The 27456-nt window shown below is 40.2% G+C and overlaps 2 protein-coding genes across 2 annotated transcripts; one reads left to right on the top strand and one right to left on the bottom strand.

Moving 5' to 3' along the window:
• Window positions 1-137: 137 nt before the first annotated feature.
• On the top strand, window positions 138-26405 carry mapk8ip2 (mitogen-activated protein kinase 8 interacting protein 2). The gene is made up of 14 exons (XM_053318696.1): window positions 138-202; window positions 11263-11368; window positions 16962-17201; window positions 17296-17374; window positions 17678-17881; window positions 18696-20895; window positions 21054-21262; window positions 21985-22060; window positions 22734-22906; window positions 23005-23114; window positions 23221-23343; window positions 23815-23885; window positions 23976-24074; window positions 26333-26405. Exons 1-14 carry the CDS (start codon window positions 138-140, stop codon window positions 26403-26405), a joined length of 3828 nt encoding a protein of 1275 aa, XP_053174671.1.
• Window positions 6586-9426, bottom strand: LOC128358429 (gastricsin-like). Its single transcript, XM_053318697.1, has 9 exons — window positions 9371-9426; window positions 9065-9206; window positions 8837-8954; window positions 8380-8498; window positions 7741-7940; window positions 7513-7629; window positions 7241-7388; window positions 6862-6960; window positions 6586-6741 (listed from the first exon to the last, which is right to left on the bottom strand). Exons 1-9 carry the CDS (start codon window positions 9424-9426, stop codon window positions 6586-6588), a joined length of 1155 nt encoding a protein of 384 aa, XP_053174672.1.
• Window positions 26406-27456: the final 1051 nt, after the last annotated feature.

The following is a 27456-nucleotide window of genomic DNA, read 5'->3' as shown; positions in this document are numbered from 1 at the left end:
GGCCAGGGGGTATCTGTGGGGCCGTAGAGAGAGAAACCTCTGTCCACGGTTGCGCCCGTCCTCTATCCTGTGATTGTGAATGGACTGCGCTCCTTTCGTGATTTTCTGCAGTCGCTCTGAGTCATTTGTGGAAGAAGATGGCGGACAGGGCTGAGATGTTTTCCCTATCCACTTTCCATTCCCTCTCTCCTCCTGGCTGCAGGTAAGACCTTATAAATGCAAAGCGACAGGACAGGGATGGTGAGGGACGATGCGCACGGTTTATTAAAGAAGGAAAGGACACTAAAGACAACATATAAGACAACTATCAGTGTTTTGATGACTGCAGTAAAACGCACACAATTAGCCAGTGCGGGTAGTAATACATATTTTGAATAACCTGCCAGGCCTGCTACTGCCTCCCTGCGCGCCTATTGGTGCTGCAGCTGAACAGGGCTGGTTGTTGTTGTTGTTGGAGCTGATGCGTTAAGTTAAGCCAACAGTATCTTTGAAGACAGGTGCTGAATTTTCTGAATAGTATGAGGGACGGTAAATGGCAAAAAAGATGGCAAATGATTGATCTCAAGCTGTAGCGACAGTCATCCGCCTTGCGCATTCTCTGTGTGAGGCCCACGCCCTGTTGAGTCCAGCCTAGGCAAGGGCATGTTGCTGAACAATGATTTACGGAAGTGAACTGATATTGATGTTCTTTCAAACGCCTCTTAGCTGACCTCTGCGACAAACAATATGACAAATCTGCTTGTGTTTATCACTCTCTATCACTAAAATTATCAGTGGGATACTTCTGGCGGTTACCAGTGATCAATAACTTAAGAATAATCAGTGATACAGCAATAGTAAGGCAAGGGCAAGGTTGTAAGCTTAAAAGACGTGGAGTGTTGGTAGTGTAGCTGATTTATGTATGTGTAAGATGTGTGCTACTGCCACAACTTTGAGTGATTTGGAATTGTGTGAGGGCTGCTGCAAAATTCAGGTCTGATTCAGACTGCAGGTATATCTAGGAATATGTAAAATATATCAGATCTCATTGTATTTCTGCTTTCATGTTATTCCCATATATGCAATAATCTCATGCTACCTATATGGCAGCTGCAAGACCTTCATCAGAAAAATATAAAATCATTCTAGGCTCTTTAACTGTAGTAACAATTTTCAATATATTTCATTACAGATTTACACTATAGTAATGTTGAGTCACTCACACAGAACTAATGAAAGAAACGAAATGAAGTAATGTAAAAGTTAATGTTTTTTCATCTCCAGATATGTCAAATATACAGGATGGTGGAGGGTTTCTGCCCTAATGGATTTAATGTCAAAGCATTTCATTGTTCCTGAGTCTGCCTCCACATGTGCCATGTCCTGCAGAATGCAATCACATTAGAAGGCCAGGTTCCAGAGGATTTTATATCCACAACAAGCACTTATGTGGGATTTAGTTACAGACTGCAGCTTCATGTCATGGACAGATCATATCAGATCAATAGACCTGACTTTTGCATGACTACCTACCAGTGACTTCAGTTCAGAGCACAATGTCAAGCTTTACCCATTACATCAGTGTTTTGAAATAACAGCTTGAGCATGTTATTTTTAATTCACAGCAATAATGAGTACATGTATTTTCATATTTCATATATTTGTATTGCTTACACACTGTGTCACTAACCCCAAATCCACTGACAGCCTTTACTTCTCAACCATCAAAAATAAAGCCAGTGTCTTAGATCACTGAGGAAATGTGAAGAACATTACATTACTCTATTCATTGTAGTGGGAAGGACCGATCAGTTTAACTCTATTGTTTTCAGTTAGTTTTATGTTTAATTTAGGGCACCTATAGATCATCAGTTTCAGACAGCTAAATACCAATACATCTGATTCATGAAATATTAATGTGTGAAGCACATGGGAATGAAAAACATGTATTTGTAGAGTTTTTTTCAAATCTACAAATACGTACCCATGTTTTTCTTACTGTGTGTGTGTGTGTGTGTCTTTCTCTTTGTTTTTCTTTGTGACTGATTTATGGATGAGACCACTGGTTGTGTGATGGTGCAGTACAATAATCTGCTTTACATAACTCCAACACTGTTTCTAATGGGAAACATAATCCGTAAGAGAGCCCGTCTTTCTCTCCAGAGCACCAAACATTTATGACAGGCTATAATATTTTCTACTCTGAGGGAGCACTGAAGGAATCACAAACAGTAAAAGATGCATTAGTACATCAGTCTTTTCAGTTCTCTAATCAATTAATGTATATAAGATGTTATTTTCTGCTGCTATAAGAGAAACATGAGAGTACAATATTCAATCATAAAGAGGCAGGGTGGAACTTAACCAATAATATATAAGTAGTCACATTTTGCTCAGTTTTTCCATCAAGGCTTCATTATACAGAACTATTTATGAAGAAATGAACACTAAAATTGATGAAAGTTAAACCTATATGGATTCCACATGTGCAGACATGATATTAGTCAATCAAATAAGCAAATATTTACTGAAACAATTTTTAAGCAAAAAGGTAAAAGTAAACTGGTTCCAGCTTCTCAAATGTGAGTATTTTCTTGTTTTCTTAGTCCTGTGTAATATTAAATTCACTATATTTATGTTTTTGACTGGTGGTCTGAATAAATAATATATTTGAGGACATCATCTTAAGGGTTTGGAAAAATGTGATGGACATTTTTCTTGTTTTTAGTAAATAATAAGATTCGACAATGGATCTAAAAGATTTTGGGTTTTATAACATGATTTGATTCTGGATTCAAATATATTAAATTCCACCAAACCCCATCTGTTTTGCATAGTACTCCATCAATATTTAAAAACTAGACCACAAATTTCCAGAATGTATCTCTCTGAATTTCTTTCACTCTCCCTGTGCATGATACTCAGATGTTCTCATATATCCATTTACTTTTGACTTCTGACTGTTTGAAGGCAGACGTAGCAAAGTGGGTGGTGATGGGTATGGTTACCATGGGGTAAGAGGCTTAAATCAAATACAGATTTGTTTTAGCTTAAGTGTTCCATCTCTGCTTTCCCCCTGCTGTTTTCCTTGCTTGCTCTTTGTGTTTTGTATTTCATTCTGACCCATACTGTCTGTCTGTCTGTCTGTCTGTCTCTCTCTCTCTCTCTCTCTCTCTCTCTCTCTCTCTTTACTTTCTGCACAACCACCACTTTCCAGTCTTCTGTTCATATAGCTTTGTTTTTTCATTCAAAAATAATTAAACAAGTCATATTTAGTCATATTTACACAGCCCATGAGATTTGTTTTCCATCAGTATGACGCCAATCTACTAGCAATGCTGTCTTTACATCTGATGACTGCATTAATCCAAATCCTGCCAAATCTACAGTACATGAAATCATCTGCTCTGAGCAAACCAATGCATCATCCCCGCATTTGGTTCAAAAATGGCAGGATCTTCATGATTGGATGTGACACAGACCATAAGTGGGTGCTTCATTAGGTTAATCTTAGTGACTGGGGTACCCACAGACCCCAGAATGGTCATATCTCAGAGCAGCTTTATTCTTTCATTCCAATTTTTCATGGCTTTGTCAATCAATGTGTTCCAAATAACATCATATCATTCTTTTCTGTTTATATTTTAATTTGTGCTTGAAAAAACAACAACAACAATGTATCAGGGTCTTGGGAGACCCCAGTCAAAAGCACCCAATTTTGTCTATGCAGTTTTAATAGATGGAACTATTTACTGAACTCATGTTTACCATCGCTCCTAATTTAAAGTATCACATACTACCAGGGAGGGGAGGGAATCTGTTTTTTTTGTTTGTATGTTTTTACATTAATTACATAGCTAATGATGTTTTGAAATGAAATAAGTCAACATTTTGCAATGATGGTTGTTTCATACAGTAGTTTATTCTTGGGGTCCCCAGGGACCTCAGTCAGTAGTCTTTGTATGTTAAATATATTGGTAGCATAAGGGTTAAATGCATGACTCATACTCACGTGTGCCTGAGTGTGTGTATATCTGTATGTGTCTAAATTACTGGAGACTGATGGCGGGTGGAAAAGCCTGAGAAATTGAGCTTGTAAATGAGTCAGTAACAACCACATCAAATGTCCTTGGCTTTTAAAGATGATGATGTCACCTTGAAGTAGGCACTCATGGTTAAAAGGCAAATTGATAAAAACAGATTCCACCCCTTTCCCCCTTTGAATTCATATCTATTTTTATTTTTGTATTGGTGTATCTTTTTCATTTCTTTTTAGGTTTGAGGTTTGGGAAAGTTACACAGTGTCTACATTGATTATTCTATCATTAAAGAGTTATTCAATAGCTGTGTGAGCTTCTGTTTTCAGACACAAAAACAGAGTTAGTGAGTGTGTGTGAATAAGCAGCCAGTATGTACAGTATTAGACAAGCATAGATGACAGTGTGCTGATTTGACCATTTCTGGTGTGAACATGACACCATCAGAGTTCACAGAGAAGAACTGTGCAAATGAACAAATGTGGTGCTGGAGAGATTGTTAGATTATGAAAAGGGCAGGGAGAATGAGCTCAATGAATGACAGCCTTGGATACAGAGATGGTCACAGCACTTTAGTTGTGGCAGTGAATCTGGGTGTGCCATTGCAGCAACTTGACCTGCATCAGCAAATTCTAATTTTGTGCTGACTTGTTTTCTGTAATATTCTCATTTTGCTCCTCAGACTGTCACATTTCAGAATAGACAGAGACTGATTTGAGGCAGGCCTTTTTTCAGCATTATAATGGAGTATGGATATGATTCTCTCTCCAGTTTTAAAGCATCAGCTTCAAATCTTAATAATTAAGAATGATCACAAGTGGATGGGCTCAATGCAATGGATGTTACAGTGTGGTGTCTGCAACATGGTGTGACAGGCACTGCACGGCTCACTTGGATACTGTCTGAACACCAAGCAGGAGCACAGACATGTGGTGTCAACACTGCAGTGGTGGTTGCATCTCACTCATATGTATTCTGAAATCAAAATAATATAGAATATTTTCGAAAAATATATGCTGTGTTTTTACCCTTCAAAAGGGGGACAGAGGTCTTTCTTTAGGACATAATTCTGTGTTTTTGCAGCTTTTCACTGACACACATTACTTATACTTTGCAGTTTAGGGGAAATGGGGACACACTCTGTAGTTACATGCATTACAGGGCTACAGGAGAAATCCAATTGTAAACAGATGAGAGGACAAACAAAATGGAATCTTGAAACATAGAAGAACATGGAGCAATGGAGTAGGCCAGAAAAGGGATGAGGGGAAAGGAAATGAAAAACAGACAACAGGCAATATTAAAGGGCCAGAGCCTCCAAAAAAAGAAAAAAAACACCTCATGTTATTTCAATTACTGGTACAGGATGTAGCCATGCAGATTATTTTGGTTTTATTTGTCCAGGTTTTGATGTGTCTCTGAGATATCTGCCTTAATCCCCCAGTTGAAGGGAATAATACTTTTCTTACATCTTTTTATGGAAATTATTGTACTTTCTACTGGTTCTTATAATGTGGATTATCCAGATTAAAATGCTAGTGTCTCTGAAAAGAGAGATTGCTAGTGAAATTTTTAATTGTACATTTTCAATGTTTTGAGCACCAATCAAACTGGGTTCACAGCAGAGAGAGTGGTATCTCAAAACCTTGACAAATAAAATCTGAACTATCAAGCATGGCTAGATACCACAAGAGGTGGAGTTATAAAAAAGATAAAAGACAAATTAAAACTGGAACATTTGCTTTTATGTAACTAGTCATAAAAACAAACAGTCTTGTCCATCTGATAAATAACATAGTTTATCCTCTTTTAATCCTCTGGATTTTGTTGTCCCAGGATTTTATAGCATTTAAAATTGTCACTAGTTGTGGGGTGTTTTTTCACAGCACACATTTTGATATGTCAAAGGTAAAGCACAGGTTCAATTAATAACAATACAGTAATTATGGCTGAATCCCATGATGCAGTGCATGATGGTTCACTAGTTTGTTGGACACTCGAATGGAATTGAGCCATTGTTAATGTGATCAGTTTCACCTGTTCTTGTCCTGCAATGACAAGTCAATATGTCAGTTGTGACAAAGGTCTATTATATCTATTACTAATACATGCGCACAAACACTCACACACACACACACATGCAAGGTATTGCTCAGCCTCAAAGTAAATTATAAAAGGAGAAAACCCTTTATAAAAATCTATCTATTGATTTCATTCAGAAAGAGATAGAAAGAAACATTTAAACAATTAATAGTAGTATTTTTCATCTTTATTCTGCTTGACAATTATGCAATTTTATGGACATATTCAATTGTACTCTGTTTTGAATATACAAAGGCAATAGTATCTTTGTCTGCATATACAAATTTAAGCATTTAAAAGACATATATCAAAGTATTATCAAAGTATATTTGCTGTAATTGACAGAGACAAATGAAACCCATATTGTTTGAATTGATTGATTGTGATATACCAAAGCCTCAGGCTGTCAGTAGTTTTTGAGTGGACACAAACTTAATAATCGCCATCTGACCCAGTTTATGGTAAGGTCAGGTTACACTGATGACACTTAGACAGCTGTGGCAAAGCCAACACGGTTGTAGGTGCGGTCGTAGACGGAGTAGTACTCTCTGAGGAACACGTCTCCAAAGATCCACATAGGCTGGCCGTTTTGAGAGGGCAGATAGGTGGGGGTGATTCCCACAGAACAGGACTGGTATCCGTTCTGGTATTGCTGGAGGCAATGACAGGAGATAGGGAATGTGCATATCATTGTATGGACAGCCATAAACACAAACTATGGAATATACAGACACACAGAAATACATGCTAATGCTATGCATACCTGAATGATGTAAGCAGAAGGTGGCAGAGGGAAGGAAACGCCGCTGATGACAAAGCTGAGAGTTGGCAAGTTACCAATCTGGCTGCAGTCCACGGTGTACTAGAGACATAGAGCAACAAAGAGATACTGTCTGAAAGGGACAGAAGCTTAACCAGAAACACACTGTTTCCAGTTTATACATCAATCACTTAATGGACAGGTGTGCTGTGGGACCTTGACTTGACTGCTCATAGCTCTTAAATGGTGCAATCTGAGGACAGAATATGAGGAATAATGGTGCCATACTTTATGACTACTTCATCTTTGCATGTTGTCTGTCTGTCTGGCTGTCTGGCTGTCTGTTTGTCTCTCTGTCTATCTGTTTGTCTGTCTGGCTTACCATTCCATACTGGCTCTGTTGGGCTCCAATGGCTTGCATGATGGAACTCATGTACTGGCTTGGGGCTGTCAGCATGGAGGTTCCAGTGTCCACAACGGCCTGGCAGCCCTGTGAGCACCAGCCGTTCTGTTGACCATTGATCTGGAAGCTGCAGTGCACCACCACACATACCAAGTTACTAAATTAGTTTCTCATGCAGTCACACAAAATAATCTGTAATCTAGACAGGCATTTGACAATTTATGTTGATAAAAGTGTTGAAAGATTCAGACCCTTGAACGCCAATCTGCCAGTAGGTCTCAGAGGTGACAGGTGTCCAGTAGATCTGGCCCTGGTACAAGTTGGTGTCCACTCCTCCAAAAGACAGCACACTGCCCTCTTGTCCTCCCCTAACCCAGACAATACCAAACTTAGCTGGTTTTACATATTGGATGAAATTATTTGTATCTGTATACTATATATTTGTTACCTCTAGAGGTCTTGTGTCTGATACACTGTACCTGGAAAGGTAGAAAGAGAAAATGTTGTAGCCCAGCAGGTGTTGAGAAATCATGTTGTCCATGACGGGGGTCTCTCCTCCAGCAGAGATGGCTGGGTAGGCCAGGCCAAGGATACCGTCAAACTTGGCCACGACAAAGTTCTGACCAGGCTCATTTGTGCTCAGACCAATCTCTTGGTTAGTGATCTGAATGCTGCCCACCTACAAAGTCCAAAACACAAAGCAATATGCTGTGTGACAAGAAAATCACATATTCGTGTACACATTCAACTGTAGCGTAGTAAAGATAAGTATGACTGCTGCCATCACTGTACAATCTTTACAAATGATCTTTTAATTCTATGTGATGTATAGATTGTTCTTGTCTTTTCACTAATTCAACCCTTAATAAACACATAAAACAAAAACTGCTGCACTGCTCTTTGTGCATTGACATTACAGCATGATGCCACTCTAGCTACACTTTTGCTCTGGATGTTTTTACTGTGAGATTGTTTCTCACCAATTTAACAATGTAGTTTGTTTGTTCTGTTTCAGCAAATGTGACTGTAGTCTAGTGTGCTCCAAGTTCATTTTAATTTTAAAAAACGGTGACACCTTCAGACCAGTGTACATGCTTAGTTTTGTGGTTTAGACTTACAGTGACGGTGTCATATGCAAAGACTCCATTGAGGCTTCCAGCTCCATAGGGCAGATAGAAAGACCGGCCATTGGCGCTGTAGGTGGAGGACTGCTGGGGGTTGAACTTTTTGTGTGTGTCTGTAAATGGCATAGATCAGGATTATCTCTGGAGCCAGTGCCATAAACATGTCCTCATGCTGTGCAGAGCCTTCTGACATACTGAAAATTCAGTTGATTATGGAAATCATGAGCTAAAATCCCAATGATCAAAAATGCTTAATGGCATGACTGTAATTACACTCAAAATCTACGTGTACAATATGTAATCTTTTGGAAACAAGATGGAAAACTCAGAGCTCTGCATGCTTGGCCCACATCTATTTAAGTCCTCTGAAAGTGCTTCACATGCAAATATTCCCTGAAGAAAGTGAGAGATGAGGGATTTTGTGATGGGAGGCTTGTTGATTTGTACTCACTGCAGGCCTGAGTGTTACAATAGACGGAGTCCACCCACAGGTTGGAAGAGCCAGTGTCAAACAGCACCTGGAAGGACTGAGGGGGTGTTCCAATGCTGATGGCTCCATAGTAGGTGGTCTAACAACACATTAGTTAAAGGAAAAAGAAAAGAAAATACAAATCCATCACTAAGCTAATGCTTTAGTAAAAAGTTGTGAGTATAGTTTGTGAAAGTAGTGGTTTCTTACATCAGCGTAGTTGTTGATGTACATGGAGGATGAGCTAGCAAGATCAGCTGGCTGGTACTTGAGAGCGGGGTCTTGATAAGGCAACTCGATCCCTTTCTCTCTCAAGGCCTCACGCATAGACTTGTGCTTTATCAGAGGGACCCTGCAGCAGACACAAAAATGTTCACTTTAGCAGTGAGAGGATCTTGAAATCTAAAGAACAAATTTTCTCACAGATGCAATAAGTTTAATGCAGAATTAAAAAATTAAGTATACAGTAAGATATTCCTTTATTAGTCCCATGATGGGGAAATTTACAGTACATACCTGACGAGTCCCTCAGCGAGCACTGCACAGACCAAAACGACAATGAGACACTTCATGATTCCTTCTGTACGTTCAGCACTCCAGAATGGTACAACTCAATGTGGAGCTGAACAGACTTTATATACTGTAGACCTGTGATCCTATCAGCCAGACTGTTATCACAAATTTAGCCATATCAGTTGAGTCAAGGTGACCGATAAGTTTTTCTTAGAATCTATATACTTAATTTGTACATCCAGCAATTTCCTTTGATAACAACTCTCCACAAATACAGCCAAACATCTCCTTATTGTAACAATATAAGATGTTAGTCAGTTGGGTATATCTGATGAAATAATCTAGTGTTCACAGTGATTAATTCATATGAATCTCTCAATTTAACATTTTCAGTGAGGCAAAATACTAAAGTGAAAAATATTGCTTGTTTCACATACAAATCATTACATGTCTGCTCTGAGCATTACTCACAATTTTTGTCTTTCAAAGAAATTGATGCTGAGCACAGTACAGTGGATTGTTAATTAATTAATTAATAATCCAGATTTTCTAGTATTTTGTAAAAGGAGTGTACTTTTGATTTCCTCACAAACTGCCTGCAAGCTTTGGGAAATCCTCAAGATGCAGATTTAGCACAATGTTATCCAATTATATTTACATATCAACATCAAGGTTAAGCTTAAGAGTCTGTGTGCAACTGGAATTTTCCGCAAATAGAGAACGACTGTGCTATATCTAGGCTTCAGTATCAATATCAACCGTTTTATCGCATGTAATAGCTTGCTTATCACATTTATCATATTGTTTAAATATGCTAACTTTTTCCCCTCTGATAGAGGTCCTAAACTTGACTGCTTGCTTTTTTCAAACACTGTACTGCTACATAAATTTCAGAGCTAAAAGACACACAATTAAAATATGATTTGATTATTTATTTTATAATTTAGTTTTATAACATTGTTTCTTAGATTTATAAAGGTTTACTGTGACAGATGTCATACACTCCATATAACTTAAATTACATCCTTTCTTAGTAGCTACTCTTTGACACTTTGTTATCCCCTGCATTCATACAGTATTTATCTACTCTCTGTATTTCATGTCACGTTCACATTGTAGAAACAGTAACACAGTAGCATGGAGGCACTATGATCACTGTGACTTCTTCACTACCCCCCTTAGTTTTACTTTTGGATGCATCAGCATGTCCTCATTTGCTCCATGGGACAAGTGACATTGTATAGACAGGACCCTTTATGACTGTATGATGTAAGCTTGCATACGTAATATGTGGAGTGCCCTTTTCTCAGTAGGAACGCTGCAATGCAGCATTTCCTTTAATACATTGCAAGCCAGCTGCTATAGAACCAAGTGTCTGCTGAAACTAATGGGGCAAAGATGAGATAGAGCCTAATCAAGAAAATTTGCAATGCCAGGGCTCATTACAGAGACACATAAATGTCCCCGCTGTAGTGTGCTGTTGCTCTAAATGGAAGTTCATAAACTCTGGTGTAAGAGGCTAATACAACAGCTTATACTTACATTATGTAAACTAAAAAAATCTGCCAAATTGATATGGCATTTAATGTCAGTTGGTATATTGATGTGTAATATCAATGCTTTATGTGTTGCTGCTATTATCCAACACCACTGAAGTGTGTCCCACCTTCTTAGTGGGATCATTACAGGAGAAGGGAAGATGGAGGACATGGGTGTTGGTGTGGCTTCTTGTGTCCTGTATATGAGACACTAAGATCCAGATAGACAGTGCACAATGTGTGGGCATAGATCAATAGAGAAATTCGCCTCTGGAGTGTTCATTGATGAAACAGGAATATTATATCTGTGTTCTTATTTACAACATGTTGTAAATATACTGTCTCATGTGTTTCCAGGCCAGCCCATGACATCAGTCTGGAGGAGTTTGATGATGAAGATCTCTCTGAAATCACAGATGACTGTGGGATTGGACTCAACTATGACTCTGATCCTTATGAGAAGGTGAGACTCCATCGTTTGTTGTTTCCTTAAATGACCATTTCATGTACACTCTTGTGCATATGTAACCTACAAACTTAGTGTGTGAATTCATGTGTAAATGCACATCATGTCGGCATAAAGTGTACAGCTGTGCATGAAAAACAGTGCAAGTTTTTTCACTGTATCAAAATGTAGACTATGGTATGACTTGTTGTGCATTGTGCATTCTCTTTTAATTGTACAGTATGAATAATGGTCCATAGAAAAGCACCTTGTCTGCTGTGATTCCTCTGCATTTGCTATGTGTGACTGCTTATCATAGCTGATTAATAACAAGCTGAAGGGATGCAGGCTGGAAAAATGGCAAGTGCAACTACAAGAAAAACATGTAGCTCCAAACAAGCCAGAGTGAGAATGAACTGCAAAGTGCAATGGTGGCAGAAAGAAAGAACGAAAGAAAGAAAGAAAAAGAAAGAAAGAAAGAAAGACACTGACCTTGTTTGTATAGCTTTTTACAGTTGATAAATGCTTATTTGCATATGGCTATCTTATATAAGCATCTAGTGCTGGTTTTCCATCTTCAGGCTACTTAGCTTACCAGCATTGCAGTCATTACAGTAATGCCTATAAGCCGCAGCTAGCCATATTATACCAGTGAGCTGAATGCAGGAAAAAAGTGCAATACATGCATGACTTTGGCGAACTGAAACAGAGTAAAGTTTTCTCCATATACTTATCATACAGATAATTATCATGCATCACACATCCTGTATATGAGTGAATACCATACACTTCTCAGCATGTAGAAATTCCACTAAGCATCCTATACAAGTGACTGTATTATGGAGGTCTGTATATGCAAATAATCAAATCATTAGCTTTGATATTGCACATGTCCAACAAGCTTAGACCTTAATTTCGAAGTATTATTATCTCATAACCTCTGTCTCTGTCTCTCTCTCTCTCTCTCTCTCTCTCTCTCTCTGTCTCTGTCTCTGTCTCTCCCTCTCTCTCTCGTGCGCTCTTTCTCTCTCTCTCTCTCTCTCTCTCCCTCTCTCTCTCTATCATCCTGTGGGATGTAAATGTTTTACGCTTGTGGCTTGGAGCCATGGCTGCAGCAGAGGGTGGGTGACCCAGTGCAGTTTGCTGCTATGCAGAGACAACCTCCTTCCCTCCCTCCCTCCCTCCCTCCCTCTCATGTGTCTTCCCTTCCCTCCCTGCTATGCAGAGTGTTGCTCAGAGACAGAGCTAAGATTCCCTCCCCTCTTGTTCTCTGCCACCTCTCCACTACCCTGCCCCCTTAAAGCTTTCCCTCCTTCACCTACTTTCTCTCCGCTCCTCTCTCTTCTCTGCCGAGGTAACTAGGAATGGGGATTTAGCTCAGGGAGGGCTGCTTCTGAGGGTTAAGCTCTCAGAATAAATCTGTGGCAGATAGATATTTTACTTCCTCTGTTTTAATCTACCAACCAAACACATTAGGGTTAGCTAGCAAAGCTATTTTTGCATAGCATGTGAAAAGACCTCCAGAGAAAGAGAGGTCATACAGTAGTAAACCATGCATCAGTGCCCTCTTTCTCCTCTCATGTTCCCACATACAGACACTCGCACATCAGACAGACATCAGCAGAGGCCCTGACTGCTCACTTCACAAGAAAGCACAGGGCAGAGACAGTGTCGGTCCTTGTTACATGACATCATTGCCCAGAGGAAGTAATTTTGCTGACATGGGATTGATAGGACACACACACAGTTACCCTCTGAATGTGTCTGCGAGTGTACATTCAAATAATAGAGAAAGAAAAACGAGGCAGAGGATTTCATGCTCATGCTATTTCACACGGTGTCTGATTTTGCCTGCATCAGTAGGGTTGGTGACATGATGTCAGCTCATCAGCAGCAGCAGTCCCTCCCTCACACACTGAAACATGCTGATGAAGAGAGAGGCTTTCAGCTTTGTGCCAGTATGATTTGATCACATTGGGCAGCTTGTCTTTGATGTTTAGGAAGAACAGCCAATCTAAACAGTGAGATGATCCTTTAGCCCCAATCCCCAGCTCTGATTAATTCCAATTGGTTATGGGGTTCAGGTTTTAATCTGCATAACCCTTTAGATCAGTACTTTGAGGTCACAAATGCACGTAAACCAAAACAAATAGACATACACATTGCCTGAACATGGCTTATTCTGTCATCCTGTCATCCAGAGTTAAAGGCAGGCAATTAAAGATTATTCATATGGGTTTTTTATGAATGTCTGATTTCCAATCTCTCTCTTAATTGCTGGTCAAATGCTGAAATGCTACAACAATTCTTGCTCAGGCTGTCCACTTCTACTATCTGTGATGTCATTGGAGGTTAGGTTTGACAGTGTGTTTTCCACCGTATTTTGTTTTTTTTAAAAAAATCCAGCATACTGTATAAACATAACAAGCACAAAAAGAGACTACAACAGAGAATGCCCCTCCCTTCTTTGCTTGTGAATTTTTCCTCTGAGTCACACACACACACACACACACACACACACACACACACACACACACATGCACCCAGTTTTTTTCTCCCTTGTTTTGCACCTCATTTTTCACTTCCATTCTTTCTAATATCCATCTCTGTCTCCCCTGAGCCCTGAATGAACGCTGTGAGCACATGCATAATTAAGTATGTGACAGAGCTGTGGTGTCTGTGTCTCAGCTGTGGCGCTACCCTGAGTTTAAAGTGTGGACATTTACAGAAACACTGATAGATGAAGGCCATTACTCGCTAGGTGGTCTCAATTAATTGGGGGGGCTAATCGACATCTGTCGACATCTGTGTAAAACCCACTTAGATGAAATGTTATATTTGATACAGTTTATGTGGGCATACATGCACCCACAGAAATACACACAAACAAAACACATGTAAGCAATACATTTATGACAGTAAACATGTATGCATAGGATGTGAGCTAAATACGAAACAACATAAATAGCAGTAAACAGTAAATCTAATATTTTATCTAGCCCTAATTGCTTTGCGTGAGTATGTGGAGCCTAACCATACACCAGTAAAATGTAGCCAGGAAGACCTTAACGCCCAGCTGAACAACTCACTCAGTCAAAACACAGAGGAACAGAAAACCTTTGCACATCTGCTATAATTGAGCAGCATGGTATTCGTGGTCAATTAACAGATGTTTATCAGTCTCTTTGTGGGGAGTTATGGCACCTCCAGTAGACTATTCCTGTTGACCCTCTGCACGTTAGATCATCAAAGAACACTTAATTCTTAGCCTCTGCTTCTCTGAGATTTACGAGTCCCTGGCACCCTTTTCACTCACACAGCCATGCAGCTGGTGTTCACTTGAGGATCATGTCCTCAGCTACTCTCATCTGTCCAGTGCTTTGCTTTGCTATGTCTGCTATGTTAGCTCAGAAAAGCAATATGGCCCAGTCTTGTCTCACTACTGCTGAGAGCAGTGTTGTGTTAGAGCTGCCATCTTCTGATGTGTCTCAGCAGAGTCAGTAGGTATAGAATTAGCCATGCTGAACAAGCCTGTGGTCTGCTAATTAGAGATCAAAAACATGCTCTGTCTTTATATTTTTTGTATTATATTATATTCAGTAATATTTCTTTTCTAAATGATCAGCATCCAGAGACCCTATTTGCTGCTGCAGAAGAACAAATATGAATGTATAAATGTTAGTTAAATAAAACTGTACATTAGTGTGTATTTGGTTGTGTTTACAAGTACAGTTCTGCATATGTCCAGGTGTATCTGTATATGGAAAAAAGGAAAACCATTTTGATTTCAGTTCATTTATTCTCTGATGCTTGTGAATGTGAAAGAGACATTTTCAACACGTCCCCTGCCTGCCACAACATGCCTTACATAGGTCCGCAGGGTAACAACTGAGAGACAGTCATGGGGCTGGATGGGTTGTCCTTGGGAACTGGAGACCATAGGGATCGATTCTCGCCGACACACAACTCTTATTTATAGTTCTCTCTTTTTCTTTAAGCCTGCATTGCTGTCTGTCATGTGGTCTTGCTAAAAGGATGTCTCCTGACACCGCAGATTATTCTCGCAGGCAGATGTGGCATTTCCACAACCCGGCTGATGGATTTTATACTGTCATTGAATTATAGATTGCATATCCCAAGTAATGGATTTGAATTGGTCAGTGTGAGGAAACAAAACTTTGAATGTTGACAGTAGGTATCATCACATCTTAATCGCTAAATTACAGAAGAAATATGTTAAATCATAAATAGCCTATACATATTCATGTGTGCTCCCCCAGGTAATGGCATGAGTGTTGATTTCTGTTGGCTTTGGTATGGATGTAACAGGCAGCAGCAGAATTGTATGGGGTGGATGGGTGAGAGGGTGAGCGTTGATTCCTCCATTAAAAAGACTGCACTGAGAGGCAGTGAAACTGCTGCACTATTCAAACTGCAAATCAGATAAATCAATCACTGTGTTTGCATTGTCAAATTCCAACTAGAGAAGAAAGGGGGAGAAAAACTAAACCACAAATGTTTGCTGTAGTGACTGAAGAGTGCACTCTGCTCTTGGATATGATGATCAAGCATTTTTTTTATTAATATTAGCATGACAGACACTTCTCACTCAACACTACAGACTCATCAGACAGTGATGATATTGGTGTGATGTCACTACTTTTCATAGCTACTGCAACATACCCTCATACTCAAGATTATTGGAGTAATTATAACATTCCTCAGCATGCAAATGACTCATAAATCAGTCAAATGTATTTCCTTTTCTGGTGTCTTTAGTGAACAGTGTGAGCTATAATTCAATAAGCTTCTGTACATTATAGACCTCATCCAATCAATATAATTTGTATCTAACAAACAGAAAGTCTACACAGCAACACATACAGTCATGAAGGTGTGGTCTACTAAACCTCAAAATCATTTAGTGCACCACTTTCCGGTAAACCAGATGAAACCTGAGAGAAGTCAGATTGATCCACCCTGATTTCCTCACTCCTTTCACCTTTTCCTTTCATCTTTGTTTGCACTATTTGTCACTCCTTCCTCCTCTGAACAGTCCACCCTCAAGGCTTCTGCATTATTCTACTGTCTACAGGGGTTTTGCAGGGTGACTTTGTATTTAGTGATTCAATTTTTTCCACATTTTCCACACTGTATCTTGTCACATGGAAGCAACTTTGATGATGCTGAAGGTTTAGTATATTTAGGCATAGACACACATGGTTTGCATACACAAGACCCAAGGCTGCAGAATATATCGTATCAGCAAAATCTACAGTAACTGTTTATATGCATCCTTTTGCAGAATTGCCCACTACAATACCTTGTTTGTCTGCATTTGACAAATGTCCTCAAAGAATACTGTGTTGTATGCTGCCCATCTGTGCTCTCCTAGTTCTTTCTATTCATCTCAGACAATCTTACTCCTGGCAAAAACATAACATATACAACTGATGGAAGGTAGCAGCTTTTTCCTTTTGTGTTGGCTCATCACATTATAGCTTTCCCTCTGCTGTCAAAGCTTTAATCAGTGAAGCTATCATCTGAATTATGATGCGGATGTGAAAACATAAAACATTACTAACTTTCTCTGTCTATTTTCTGGGGTCAGGACTCCCTTATTCTGGAGAAGAATGACATGCACCACCCAGTCTGCTCCTTCCAGGATGACTTTCAGGAGTTTGAGATGATTGATGATGAAGATGAGGACGATGAGGAGGAAGAGGAAGAAGATGAAGAGCTTGACCCTGATGCTCCACCGTCCCCCTCTGTCTCCCCTCCTCTCTCTCCTACTCTTGGCACTCTAAAGAGCAGACCCACCACACTAAACCTCACCACTGCTGTATCACAGGTAAGCCTGAAGCTCCAGTGGAAACACACATCTGTCTTTATAATGGATCCATAAGAGCTTGTTGCATATCTTTTGCTGTCTGTCTTCTGTTTAGGATTCACTAAACAACAACAGCAGTCTGTCCCCAAAGAAAGGAAGCTGGCAGGACTCTCTACGCAACCCTGCCTCACAGGGTGAGAACATGATTAGTTTTCTTTCATTAAGTAGGTGTGGACTGTGGGTATGTTTTCATTTGTTTGTTTGTATTTGTATTCATGTGTCTGTCAATCACACACAAAACAACTTATTTCTCTTAGTGCAGAGCTACAATATAAATTAATTTATTTTTTATAATATAATATAATATAATATGATATATATAAAATACAGATCCACATGGGCATGTTTTTTGTTGCCTAAAAATTGCCTACTATTACTTATTATTTAAAATCAGTAAGCATTACACAGTAGAAAATAAATATTTACTCTACCTCCAGGCCGTCTGACTCCAACCCATTCATGTCTGGATGATGGTAGCCATGTCACAGGCCAGTGCCCGGCCTCTCCAGTTTCCCAGGCACCAGGGTCTCAGAGCAAAGGTACTCCACCAAAACAGACAGGGGAGGGCGGGAATCCCCAGTCCCCTCACAGGCCCCTCCTCTGCGACATGGAGGGCAACAGGCGGGAGAGGCTCGAATACGGTAACGAAAAGGCCAGCCCAGCGAGATTAGAGCTCATTTCATTAACATCTGTGTTGTGTCGTGCCGTGATGTGAAATTTGTGTGAGGTGATATGAATTTGACTTTTTCTATGATACAAAGTTCAGCAAACATTGTTATATTGATTTTCATAAACCAATTTAGACTGTATTCTTCAGGGAGTCAAATTATTATGTCTCTAATGAAGAACAGTTTCCCAAGCTTGCTCATTCTACATCCTTTCTTCAACTGATTATGAACTTAAGAAATATTCCTTGATTTTCTCAGTATTTATTGTTGTTATGCTCTTCCTTTTGATTCTCCCTTTTAAAAGTAACTTAACACCAACTAAAAATCTTAATTTTAGCTGCGGTTAAGCTAACGTTTTACCCCCTGTGGTGATGGTGGAGTGTATTCAGGGATGCACCGGATTGACATCAATGTTGGGTGTGGTTACACATGCAATAGAGCACATCTCTGACCACACCCAACCCAAACCATCAGTGTGGTCACAAGTAGATACAAGGAGCAACTATATACTGAATCAGAGTTCCCTATACTTTATTTGCAACATTTCGACCAACTGCAGGCTTTCTCAGGTAAATACTGTGGTCAGAAGTAAAACCAACCTGAACCTTTTAACCAAAGTGAAAGCCTGGTGATAAATTACGCAATAATTATACATATTACAATAGGTTTCTTAAGCCTGTTTTCCCTTAGCCTTATCTGCATCATCTGCTTAATAATCTTCCATGTCATGATGTATTCTCATTTTCTCATGCACTTTCATGTTTTTCCATACCTTTTATGTTCCCAGGCTCATTTGGTCAACATAAGTCCCACCCAAACTCTGGTGGTGTCACTGAACAGAAGGCTGACCCTACAATCCAGACAACCAGAGTACCTTCTGTAGACGAGCATTCCCAGTGTTCGGACACAGAAGTGGACCATGACCTCAACAGCGACCACAACCACAAACACTCAAACTGGCGTGCCACTGACACCTACACAATCACCAGTGAGTCAGGTATGGAGCCAGAGAATGATCTGGACCCAGATGGAACCAGTCGCTGCTTGTCATCCACTGCGCCCATGGGAGGCAACGATGGTGCTGACACACCCTTGTCTGATGAGGAACTGGAGAAGGACTTTGAAGTGGAGTTCATGTGTAAGGAGACCTATGATATGGTGTGTAAAGAAAATCAGTCATCATACGTGGAATTTCCCTCCATCGAACCCTCTGAGCTTGCTTCCTTCTCCAGCTACATGTCCTCTAGTCGCTCAGATGCTCTGGACCAGTCCAACAGTTCTGATGCTCCAGTAGTGTCTGCAATGGAGGCAGCTGCTAATGACTCCACCTCTCCTTCTTCAGACCCAGGGATAGCAGATATGAACCAGCAAGGTTACATGACTTCAGACCAGGACAAGGACCTCAGCTCACCAGGTTCTGAATCTGACATTGAAGGGGAACTGGAGGCAGCATTTGCCTGTGGAGGTACCGTGGTCTCCAACATGATTTCCTCTATTTCAGAGACAGAGCTAGACCTGACCAGTGATGACAGTAGCAGCGGACGCTCATCTCACCTCACTAACTCCATTGAGGAGGCCAGCTCACCTACATCAGATCAGGAACTGGACCCAGATACAGAGTTAGAGCAGGACAGTGGTATTGTAGGATTGAAAGCATCCCTTTTCCTGGGCCAGCCTGACCCAATCAAAGAAGGTTCTCCTCTGTCCTCACCATCCCCTCTACCCTCACCCACTATTGCCACTCCTTCCCCTGTTGACTCACCTATCTTGCCCCCTGAGTCATATGATGATGGGCAAGCTCTGATGGGGCTACAGAATGTGGATGATGATCTGTCCTGTGAGCACCAGGCTGACCCAGATGAGACTCTGCCTCCAGCCCAGCGCTGTGAGGACAGTCTGTCCAGACAGATGGTGCTGCAGATAGAACCAGACCACAGCCTAGAGAGCTTCAAACGCTCCTTCTACCTGCCAGTGGGACCCAGGCTAATGCCTAGTGCTGATGAATATGATGGAACCAGCGAAGGAGACTCAGAATCAGAAAGTGAAGATGACCTGAGTGAAAACTCAGACTCACCCTGGCTGCTTAGCAACCTGGTCAACAGGATGATCTCAGAGGGCTCGTACCCAATCAGCTGTCCCGAGGACTGCTTCAAGAGGAAAGCATCTGTGTCAGATACCATCTCGCCATCCTCAGACATTGGAGATGGAGATGGTTTCAGTGATGATTACCAAGGGAAGAAATTGGGTGGATCAGAGGGAGAAGAGAGGGATGGTGAAGTGGAAAGAACGGAGCCAGGAGACAGGAGGAAGAGTGCAGAGTCTTCAAGTGGGGGAGCATCAAAAAGTCCCTCTCACTATATGAGTAACCCTACGGGTGACACCATAACCCCAATGGCTTTGGAGCACTGTGTAAACGGGAGGGGGACCACAGACTCAGAGAAGAACTTCTCAGATAAACCATCCAAGAATGCCAGGAAACAGGAAGAAGACGAAGAGCCAAACAATGACTTAATGATGGGTAGAAAGGATCTGGACTCACCAAGCCTTACCGAGAGTGTGGTTAGCGACAAGGATGAAGGACGAGAGACAGAACCCAGGCCAACAAGCCGCTCCATGGCCTCTCTTGAGCGCATCACTGAGGTCAAACACAGCCTGACATTAGATATACCCACAACTCAGACTAACCGCTGCTTCAGCCTCACCTACTCCACAGACAATGATGAGGAGGAGGAAGACAGGGACTCTTATCCATTCATGGGTGGCTTGAGGAGAGAGTCCTACAGGGGTAGTGACTTAGAGCTTGACAGTTCACCACCCATTGATTCCAGTGTGCAAGACCATCCCTTGTCTGACCACGACCTCCCACTGTGTGAGAAAGATCTGGCGCTGAGGCAGCCGAATGAAGATGATGGACTGGCCTATGACTCCATGAAGTACACATTAGTGGTTGATGAGAATACTACACTTGAACTAGTCAGTCTCAGAAGGTATGCTGTGGCAATAATGTTTCAAAAAAATGTATAGCTTAAAATTTCTTCTATTAAAGTACACACTACCTTCCTTATTGTGTTATTCAAGCAGTCTTAAATAACCAGTGGATGCCTACCTTTAAGTTGAAATTTGAAACTGACAAATCTTCTCACAGGTGCACCTCCGTTCTGAGCGATGACAGTGAGCTCTCAACGCTATGTGATGAGGAGCCTTTGGGAACAGGAAAGGTGGACTATGGTTGCGATGAAGAGGAGGTGAGGCCAGAACTCCTCAGTTCTTCTGAGGACTCATCCCCTGAGGCCGACCTCCCATTTTCAAAGAAGTTCCTAAATGTGTTTGTCAACAGCACATCCCGCTCCTCCAGTAAGTCAAACACAAGGGCTGTTCAGATACCACAGCCTACTAAACAAAGTACAAAATATGTTCTTGTAATCAGAGATGGAATGGAAATATGCATCTTCACTTTACTGTGGAGAGTTAGAAAAGGAGATTGACACCACTTTTTACATGAGAGTAGTATTGATCTTCTCATCTAACTATCGGCAAGAAAATGAATTGGCCTGAAAGTATTTACTAAAATGTCAAATTAGTTCTTTAACTTAAGACTATGTAAATGATATACCCTACAGGTTATAGCCCAGCAGCATTATCGCTAAAATTATCCATTCAAAGTTTATAAGTATTACTGTATCAGTATACTGTATTAAGGTTCAACTCATCCTCGTCAGCATGATGCATTAACATATGATCTAAATTTGGCAGGGAGCCCACACGAGACCTATGCGATGGCTCTGTTTCCCAGTACATCCATCATCAATCAGTGCTCTTCAAGATTAATGAAGGGTGATTTGCATAATGAAAGGCTCATTACAACAGATTTTATTGTCATTTCTTTTTTGACAAATCCAATTAGCTTTCATTAAGACTTCCACATAAAAAGTTTAGATGGGTAATGTTCCCCCAACAAATAACAAGCCAGAGAAAGGACAAAGGTCATTGTGCTATTTCTCTAATTTGGAATTAAGTTTTACTTACTAGTTTTTGAGATGCTGAAACGGTATATCTGGTGTCTGTTTGTCATGTAGGCACAGAATCCTTTGGACTTTTCTCCTGCACCATTAATGGAGAGGAGAGGGACCAGACACACAGGGCAGTATACAGGTAAGACAACCCTCCATATAGTCATTTTAACAGTTGAATAGTAGAAGCTATATGAACATCAGCAGAAAGCAGATGTGATTAATAATAAAATATAAGAGAAGAGTAGATAAAAGAAAGTAATACTTGCTGTTGTAGATGTAAAAAATGTATTGTGAATGAACTTGTGAATATAATTTGCTCCAACTTTCTAATTACCCTTTTGTGTCTTTGGGGAAATATCTTGTGTAGATCAACATGTGAAATATTCCTTCAAGGTTTCATGTATTTTTAGTGTGCTTTAAGGGTCATTCAGCAACAGTGAATCTCTAGTGATGTTAGGGAGGAGTGTAGATGTCCAAGCTACAGCTGAGCTCAAGAAGTGCGGCCTAATGATCAGATCTTCCACCACCTGTGTCTGTAACCAAGCTACATGTGCTATTTTCTATCTCACAGTCCTCTCTCAGTAATCATGCCCCCACATTTATCACTCTTTGTCTCCCTCTGCCCACCCAACATCGTTCTCTGTCAATTCCTCCATCACTCCATTCTCTTTGCCCTCCACTGGGAGTCACCTTAAATGCAAACAGATGCATTGTAATCAAATAAACCTATATGATACTCAGCTGCAGCGATACCATGTAAGGACATAATGTTCGACAGAGATTTTCCTCACACTTTCTGCTGCCCTCTGCAGGTTTATTCCCAGACATGCAGATGAGCTGGAGCTGGATGTGGATGATCCTCTATATGTGGAGGAGGAAGAGGATGACTACTGGTACAGAGGCTATAATATGCGAACAGGGGAAAGGGGAATCTTCCCTGCTTTCTATGCCCAAGAGGTCATAGGCCAGTCCAAGGAGTCGTTGGGTGAGTGACGAGACTCCGACTTGATTGAGACTAGAATCTGTTTGTTTCATAGAAACCATCTCATATTGGTATGTGTGTGTCCACATTACACCCTTTAGGAATGAAAAGAAATCCAGCATGGATTGAGACTTTCAGCGTTCAGTTCTTGGGTTCTGTTGAGGTACCTTATCACCAAGGCAATGGCATTTTGTGCGCCGCCATGCAGAAGGTAATCAAAGTGTCAAACAATAAGTCGTGAGCAATTTCACAATGTTGCACTGTATGTGCAACATGAAAGGGTTTTCAATGTAATATGGCAGTATTTTCTCTGTTAGATTGCGATATCGAGGAAACGGACAGTGCACGTGCGACCTCCTTCCCTGTGTGAGTTGGAGATTAGCTTGCAAGGAGTGAAACTGATCATGAGTCTGGAGGATGAATATGACTCCCTCGATGAGGTATGTAAAGAGTTACTATGACTCACTCATCAATTTAAAATGTTAAAATATCTAATTAATGCTCTATCGAGAATTAATTTCAATTTAAAAAAAAAAACAACCTCCAGAGCAGTGTTATATTTTATGTGGGTATCCTCTTTTTTTATGTGCCTCCTTTGTACATGATGCACATTTTTAGATGTGCTTCCACTCTGTGCTGCAGTTATAACATATTTTCTTTCACTGAGCAGTAGTTCAAAAGACTAATGGAGTCCTGTGTCAAGCAGGCCTGATGCTTGCAGGTTAAATTTAAAAAAACAAACAGGGAACAGGGTTGACTATAACAAATCATCCATAAAACACAATTATCTTCCAAACTCCAGTACATCAAAGAGTGTAAGGATAGAGGTTGTTGTATATTGTACAGATTGTGAAGCCATAATTTATAATCCCTCTCCTCTTGTCTGTCTATGCATCTCTCTCTATTTTTAGTTTGACAGATGTAGTCACTTCTTCCAGATGAAGAACATCTCATTCTGCGGATGCCATCCAAGGAACAATTGGTAAACAAACATACTGATCTTCTGCCCTCTTGTTGCAAGTGTACAATCTAACATCTGACTGTGCATCATATTGTTTTCTTCTCTCTGCAGCTACTTTGGCTTCATCACTAAACACCCAATGCTGAACAGATTTGCTTGCCATGTGTTTGTATCCCAGGAGTCAATGCGACCTGTAGCAGAGTGTGTTGGGTGAGTGATACATATAAATGACAGTAAATATTGTATATCCTTCCTCTTGTGTTAACTTTCTGGTGCCATCCCTTATGTTAACAGGTCGGTTTTGACCCTCTTGAATCAGCCATAAAATACAGTAAAAACAATTATTTATCATCAAATTTGTTTCTTACCCCTTGTTTACCTTATTAGACTTCCTTATCCATGAAAAGATTGCTTTTAATATGTTTTTAGTGAGCCCCTTGGCCTTTCTCTTGACAGCATACCCCTTGTTTTCAATATAAAAATAGTTAAATTAACCTCAAGAGAATTATATAAATAAATAAAAGGTTGTTATGTTACCTGACTATTACAGAGGGGTATTAGAACACATCTCTTAAATGTTCAAAAAAGAAAAATCTTTAATTTTATTAACTATAATAACATCTATGGTGTTACAGGTCAATTTCGACCCATATATATTTACTTAATAGAACTTAACTAAAAAATAGAACTTAAATACAAATACAAAATGAAAAGCAGAACTAGTAATAATACAAAATGTAGATTTGCAAGGTCAAACACAACAACCAATCAAGCAAATCAAACCAATAGAAATCAAGTACCATGCGTGTGTATTTATGTATTTTTAGATGCATGTGTGGCAAAAAGAGACACTTTTAGTGTGTTCTTTGCAGAGATTGTTTTTGCAGGTGAAGCACAATGTGTTTGTCTTTCTGTCCTTATTGCTAGGGCAGACCTGACACCTCTTTCTTTTAGAATCAGGTGGTCTCACTGGGGTTGTGGCTGTGGCTGTGTTGTGGTTGATGTTGAGGCAGGGCTGGCTGAGGAGGATGCTGGTGCTAATGCTCTTCATGTTGCTGTGGGCATGGATGGAGTGCTTGGTGAGCTCTGCTGCTGTCTGACCAAGGCTGCAGTGGCTGGGTCTCACAGCACCCATTCCCTTTGCTTCATGTGTGCCTTGACAAGGGAACTTCCTAGCTGCTCAAGAAACATTCTCCGCTTTTTTTTTGGGTTGAGTTCCACCCTTGATGAATGTGGGTCCGCAACACATGCATTGTATGCAGACACAGCGAGGATGTTGTAAAATACAACCATTGGCCATCTCCTGGTCATTCGCTGGCAAGTGTAGGTGGCAGTCACCAACTCTAAACTGAATTGTCCCTACATACCTGGACATGTCCGTCTTTGTTTGTCTGGTCAAACAGGCAAAGAGAGAAGCCCCTAACTGAAGCTCAAGTGGTTGGAGGAAGAGCTGGCTATGAGCTGTTGGTTGATAGTGTGTTTATGATTTCAGTTTTAGCAATTATTGTTGTTTCATGATCTTATATTATAACTGGGTCGAAACTGACTGATTTTTTAAATTTTATTTTGTTTAAATAGAAGTTCCTGACAAAGTCAAAAAGTCGTGAATCAATTAACAAATTTATGTTGTACTCTTATGCATTTAAAACCTAAAAGCGGGTCGTGCCGACCCTAACACTAGAGGAAGGATATACTAAGACAGAGGAATGACTAAAGGCAAGTCAAGAGTGCATTACAGTAATCAAGTCATGTTGAAACTAAGGCATGAATCAGTTTTTCAGCATCTTTTTGATTTACAAATGGTCATACTTGCTATGTTTCTAATGTGAAAAATGTATGGGTTAGGGTTAGGGTTAGGGTTAGGGTTAGGGATAATTTTACAGAATTTGCTCCCATTTAATAGTCAACACACTCTAAATTGCTAAATGTCAATATGCTCAAAGCAGCCCTTAAACTAGATAAGAAACAATGCTTACTTATCAGCTGTACCTCATAATTAGCTGGACCATCGATGTAATCTTTAATTACAGTTTACTGCTGTAGTCTGTCGATATCGAAGACCTGAATCAAAGCATCCTTTTTACCAATCACATTCAGCTGTAGCTGGAGAAGTGAGCAGCCATTCATTTGGTATTGCATACCATCCTTTCATATGTATATGTGAGTGTAATGTTTAGTAATGATTGCAGACTTAGTCATGTCTGAATCAGCCATTTTGGGTTTGAATAATTAAAGATTCAGATAATTCAGTCTCTGGATGGACTGGCAGCAGACCATGGGATAGGCAAAACTATCACCTGCTCCAACAAAACTTATTAAAACACTCCTCTTTGTTTCAGTGAGAGTAGCACTAACTAGATATATCTTAGGAAACAAATGATAATAATGTAAATCTGTTAGCACCTGAAGGTTCAGTATGGTAAATTGTTTCTATTAGTCATGCTCTTGTCTGGCTGTCTTTCCTGCAGACGAGCCTTCCAGGAGTACTACCAGGAACATTTGGAGTATGCCTGCCCCACTGAGGACATCTACCTAGAGTAAGAAGTGTTGCCATGACGACCACCTTCGTCCTCTACAGCTCATGTATGTTCATCATGTTTGCCACCAGAGGGCACTGTCAGCAGGGGTCTCCATTTCATTGTAAAATACTTTTCTGTGTCCCTCTGACACTGGGATCTTAATTTCTACAGTATGCTAGGCATTTGACTGATTTCATTCATCTCTCTCTCTCTTTGTTTATTTCCATCTTCTCGATGGATTGATTGCCTGTTTCTTTGATCTTTTTCTATGATATAAAACTAAGACGCTGAGCACCTGTTTATTTAAAGGTTCCTCTTTTGAAATGAAAACAATATACCTACTACTGCTGTTTCACTTTTCAATGCATGGCTAGTAGGATTACTGCACACAGACACACCAAGAAATACACATATCCAAGTGAATGGCAAGCAGCTCAACAATCAGTTAGGTAATGGTGTAGAATTAAGAGGTTTAATTAACTGTAAATATGTATTTGTTCAATATTGACAAACTGCTAATTTGATTTCTACTGATAGTGACATTGGAGCAAAGTAGAGAGAGTACAGTGAACTGTCCTTGGTCCGAGCTTACCCCTCTGTCGCGTACAAGACGTATTGTGTGTTGTAAATATATGTATAGAGAGTAGACATACAGGCGCCTCATCCAGACTAATTAAGAAACACTCAAAGTTGAGACTGATGGAGGTATTCTTGTTCTCAGCTTTGTTGTGTGTATTAACACTCTGACAAGGAGTAACTGCAGGTTAAAAAAAGATTTCAGAAAAGCTGTACTGACTTGTAACAAACTTTGAATGTCATCAGCCCCACAGATATTTTATTCCATTTGGATTGTGTGCAGCAGTTGTCAGTACATTTGGATGATATGACAGAAGCATTTTACCTTTGTTCAGTCCTCAAAGTTGCACTGCTCGCTAACCTCCACCACAGGGAGCTTTCATAGGAAATGATTCAACTGTTTGCTGTGTGCATTGCTATGATTGATGTGACTTTCAGGTCAAAGAAAGCAAAGGCCATCTGAAAAGCCATATTCTCACCCTTCTGATTGTTTAACT

The sequence above is a fragment of the Scomber japonicus genome, chromosome 5 (assembly GCF_027409825.1).
Source record: "Scomber japonicus isolate fScoJap1 chromosome 5, fScoJap1.pri, whole genome shotgun sequence".
Taxonomy (NCBI): domain Eukaryota; kingdom Metazoa; phylum Chordata; class Actinopteri; order Scombriformes; family Scombridae; genus Scomber; species Scomber japonicus.
This window is presented reverse-complemented; position numbering and strand designations above follow the sequence as displayed.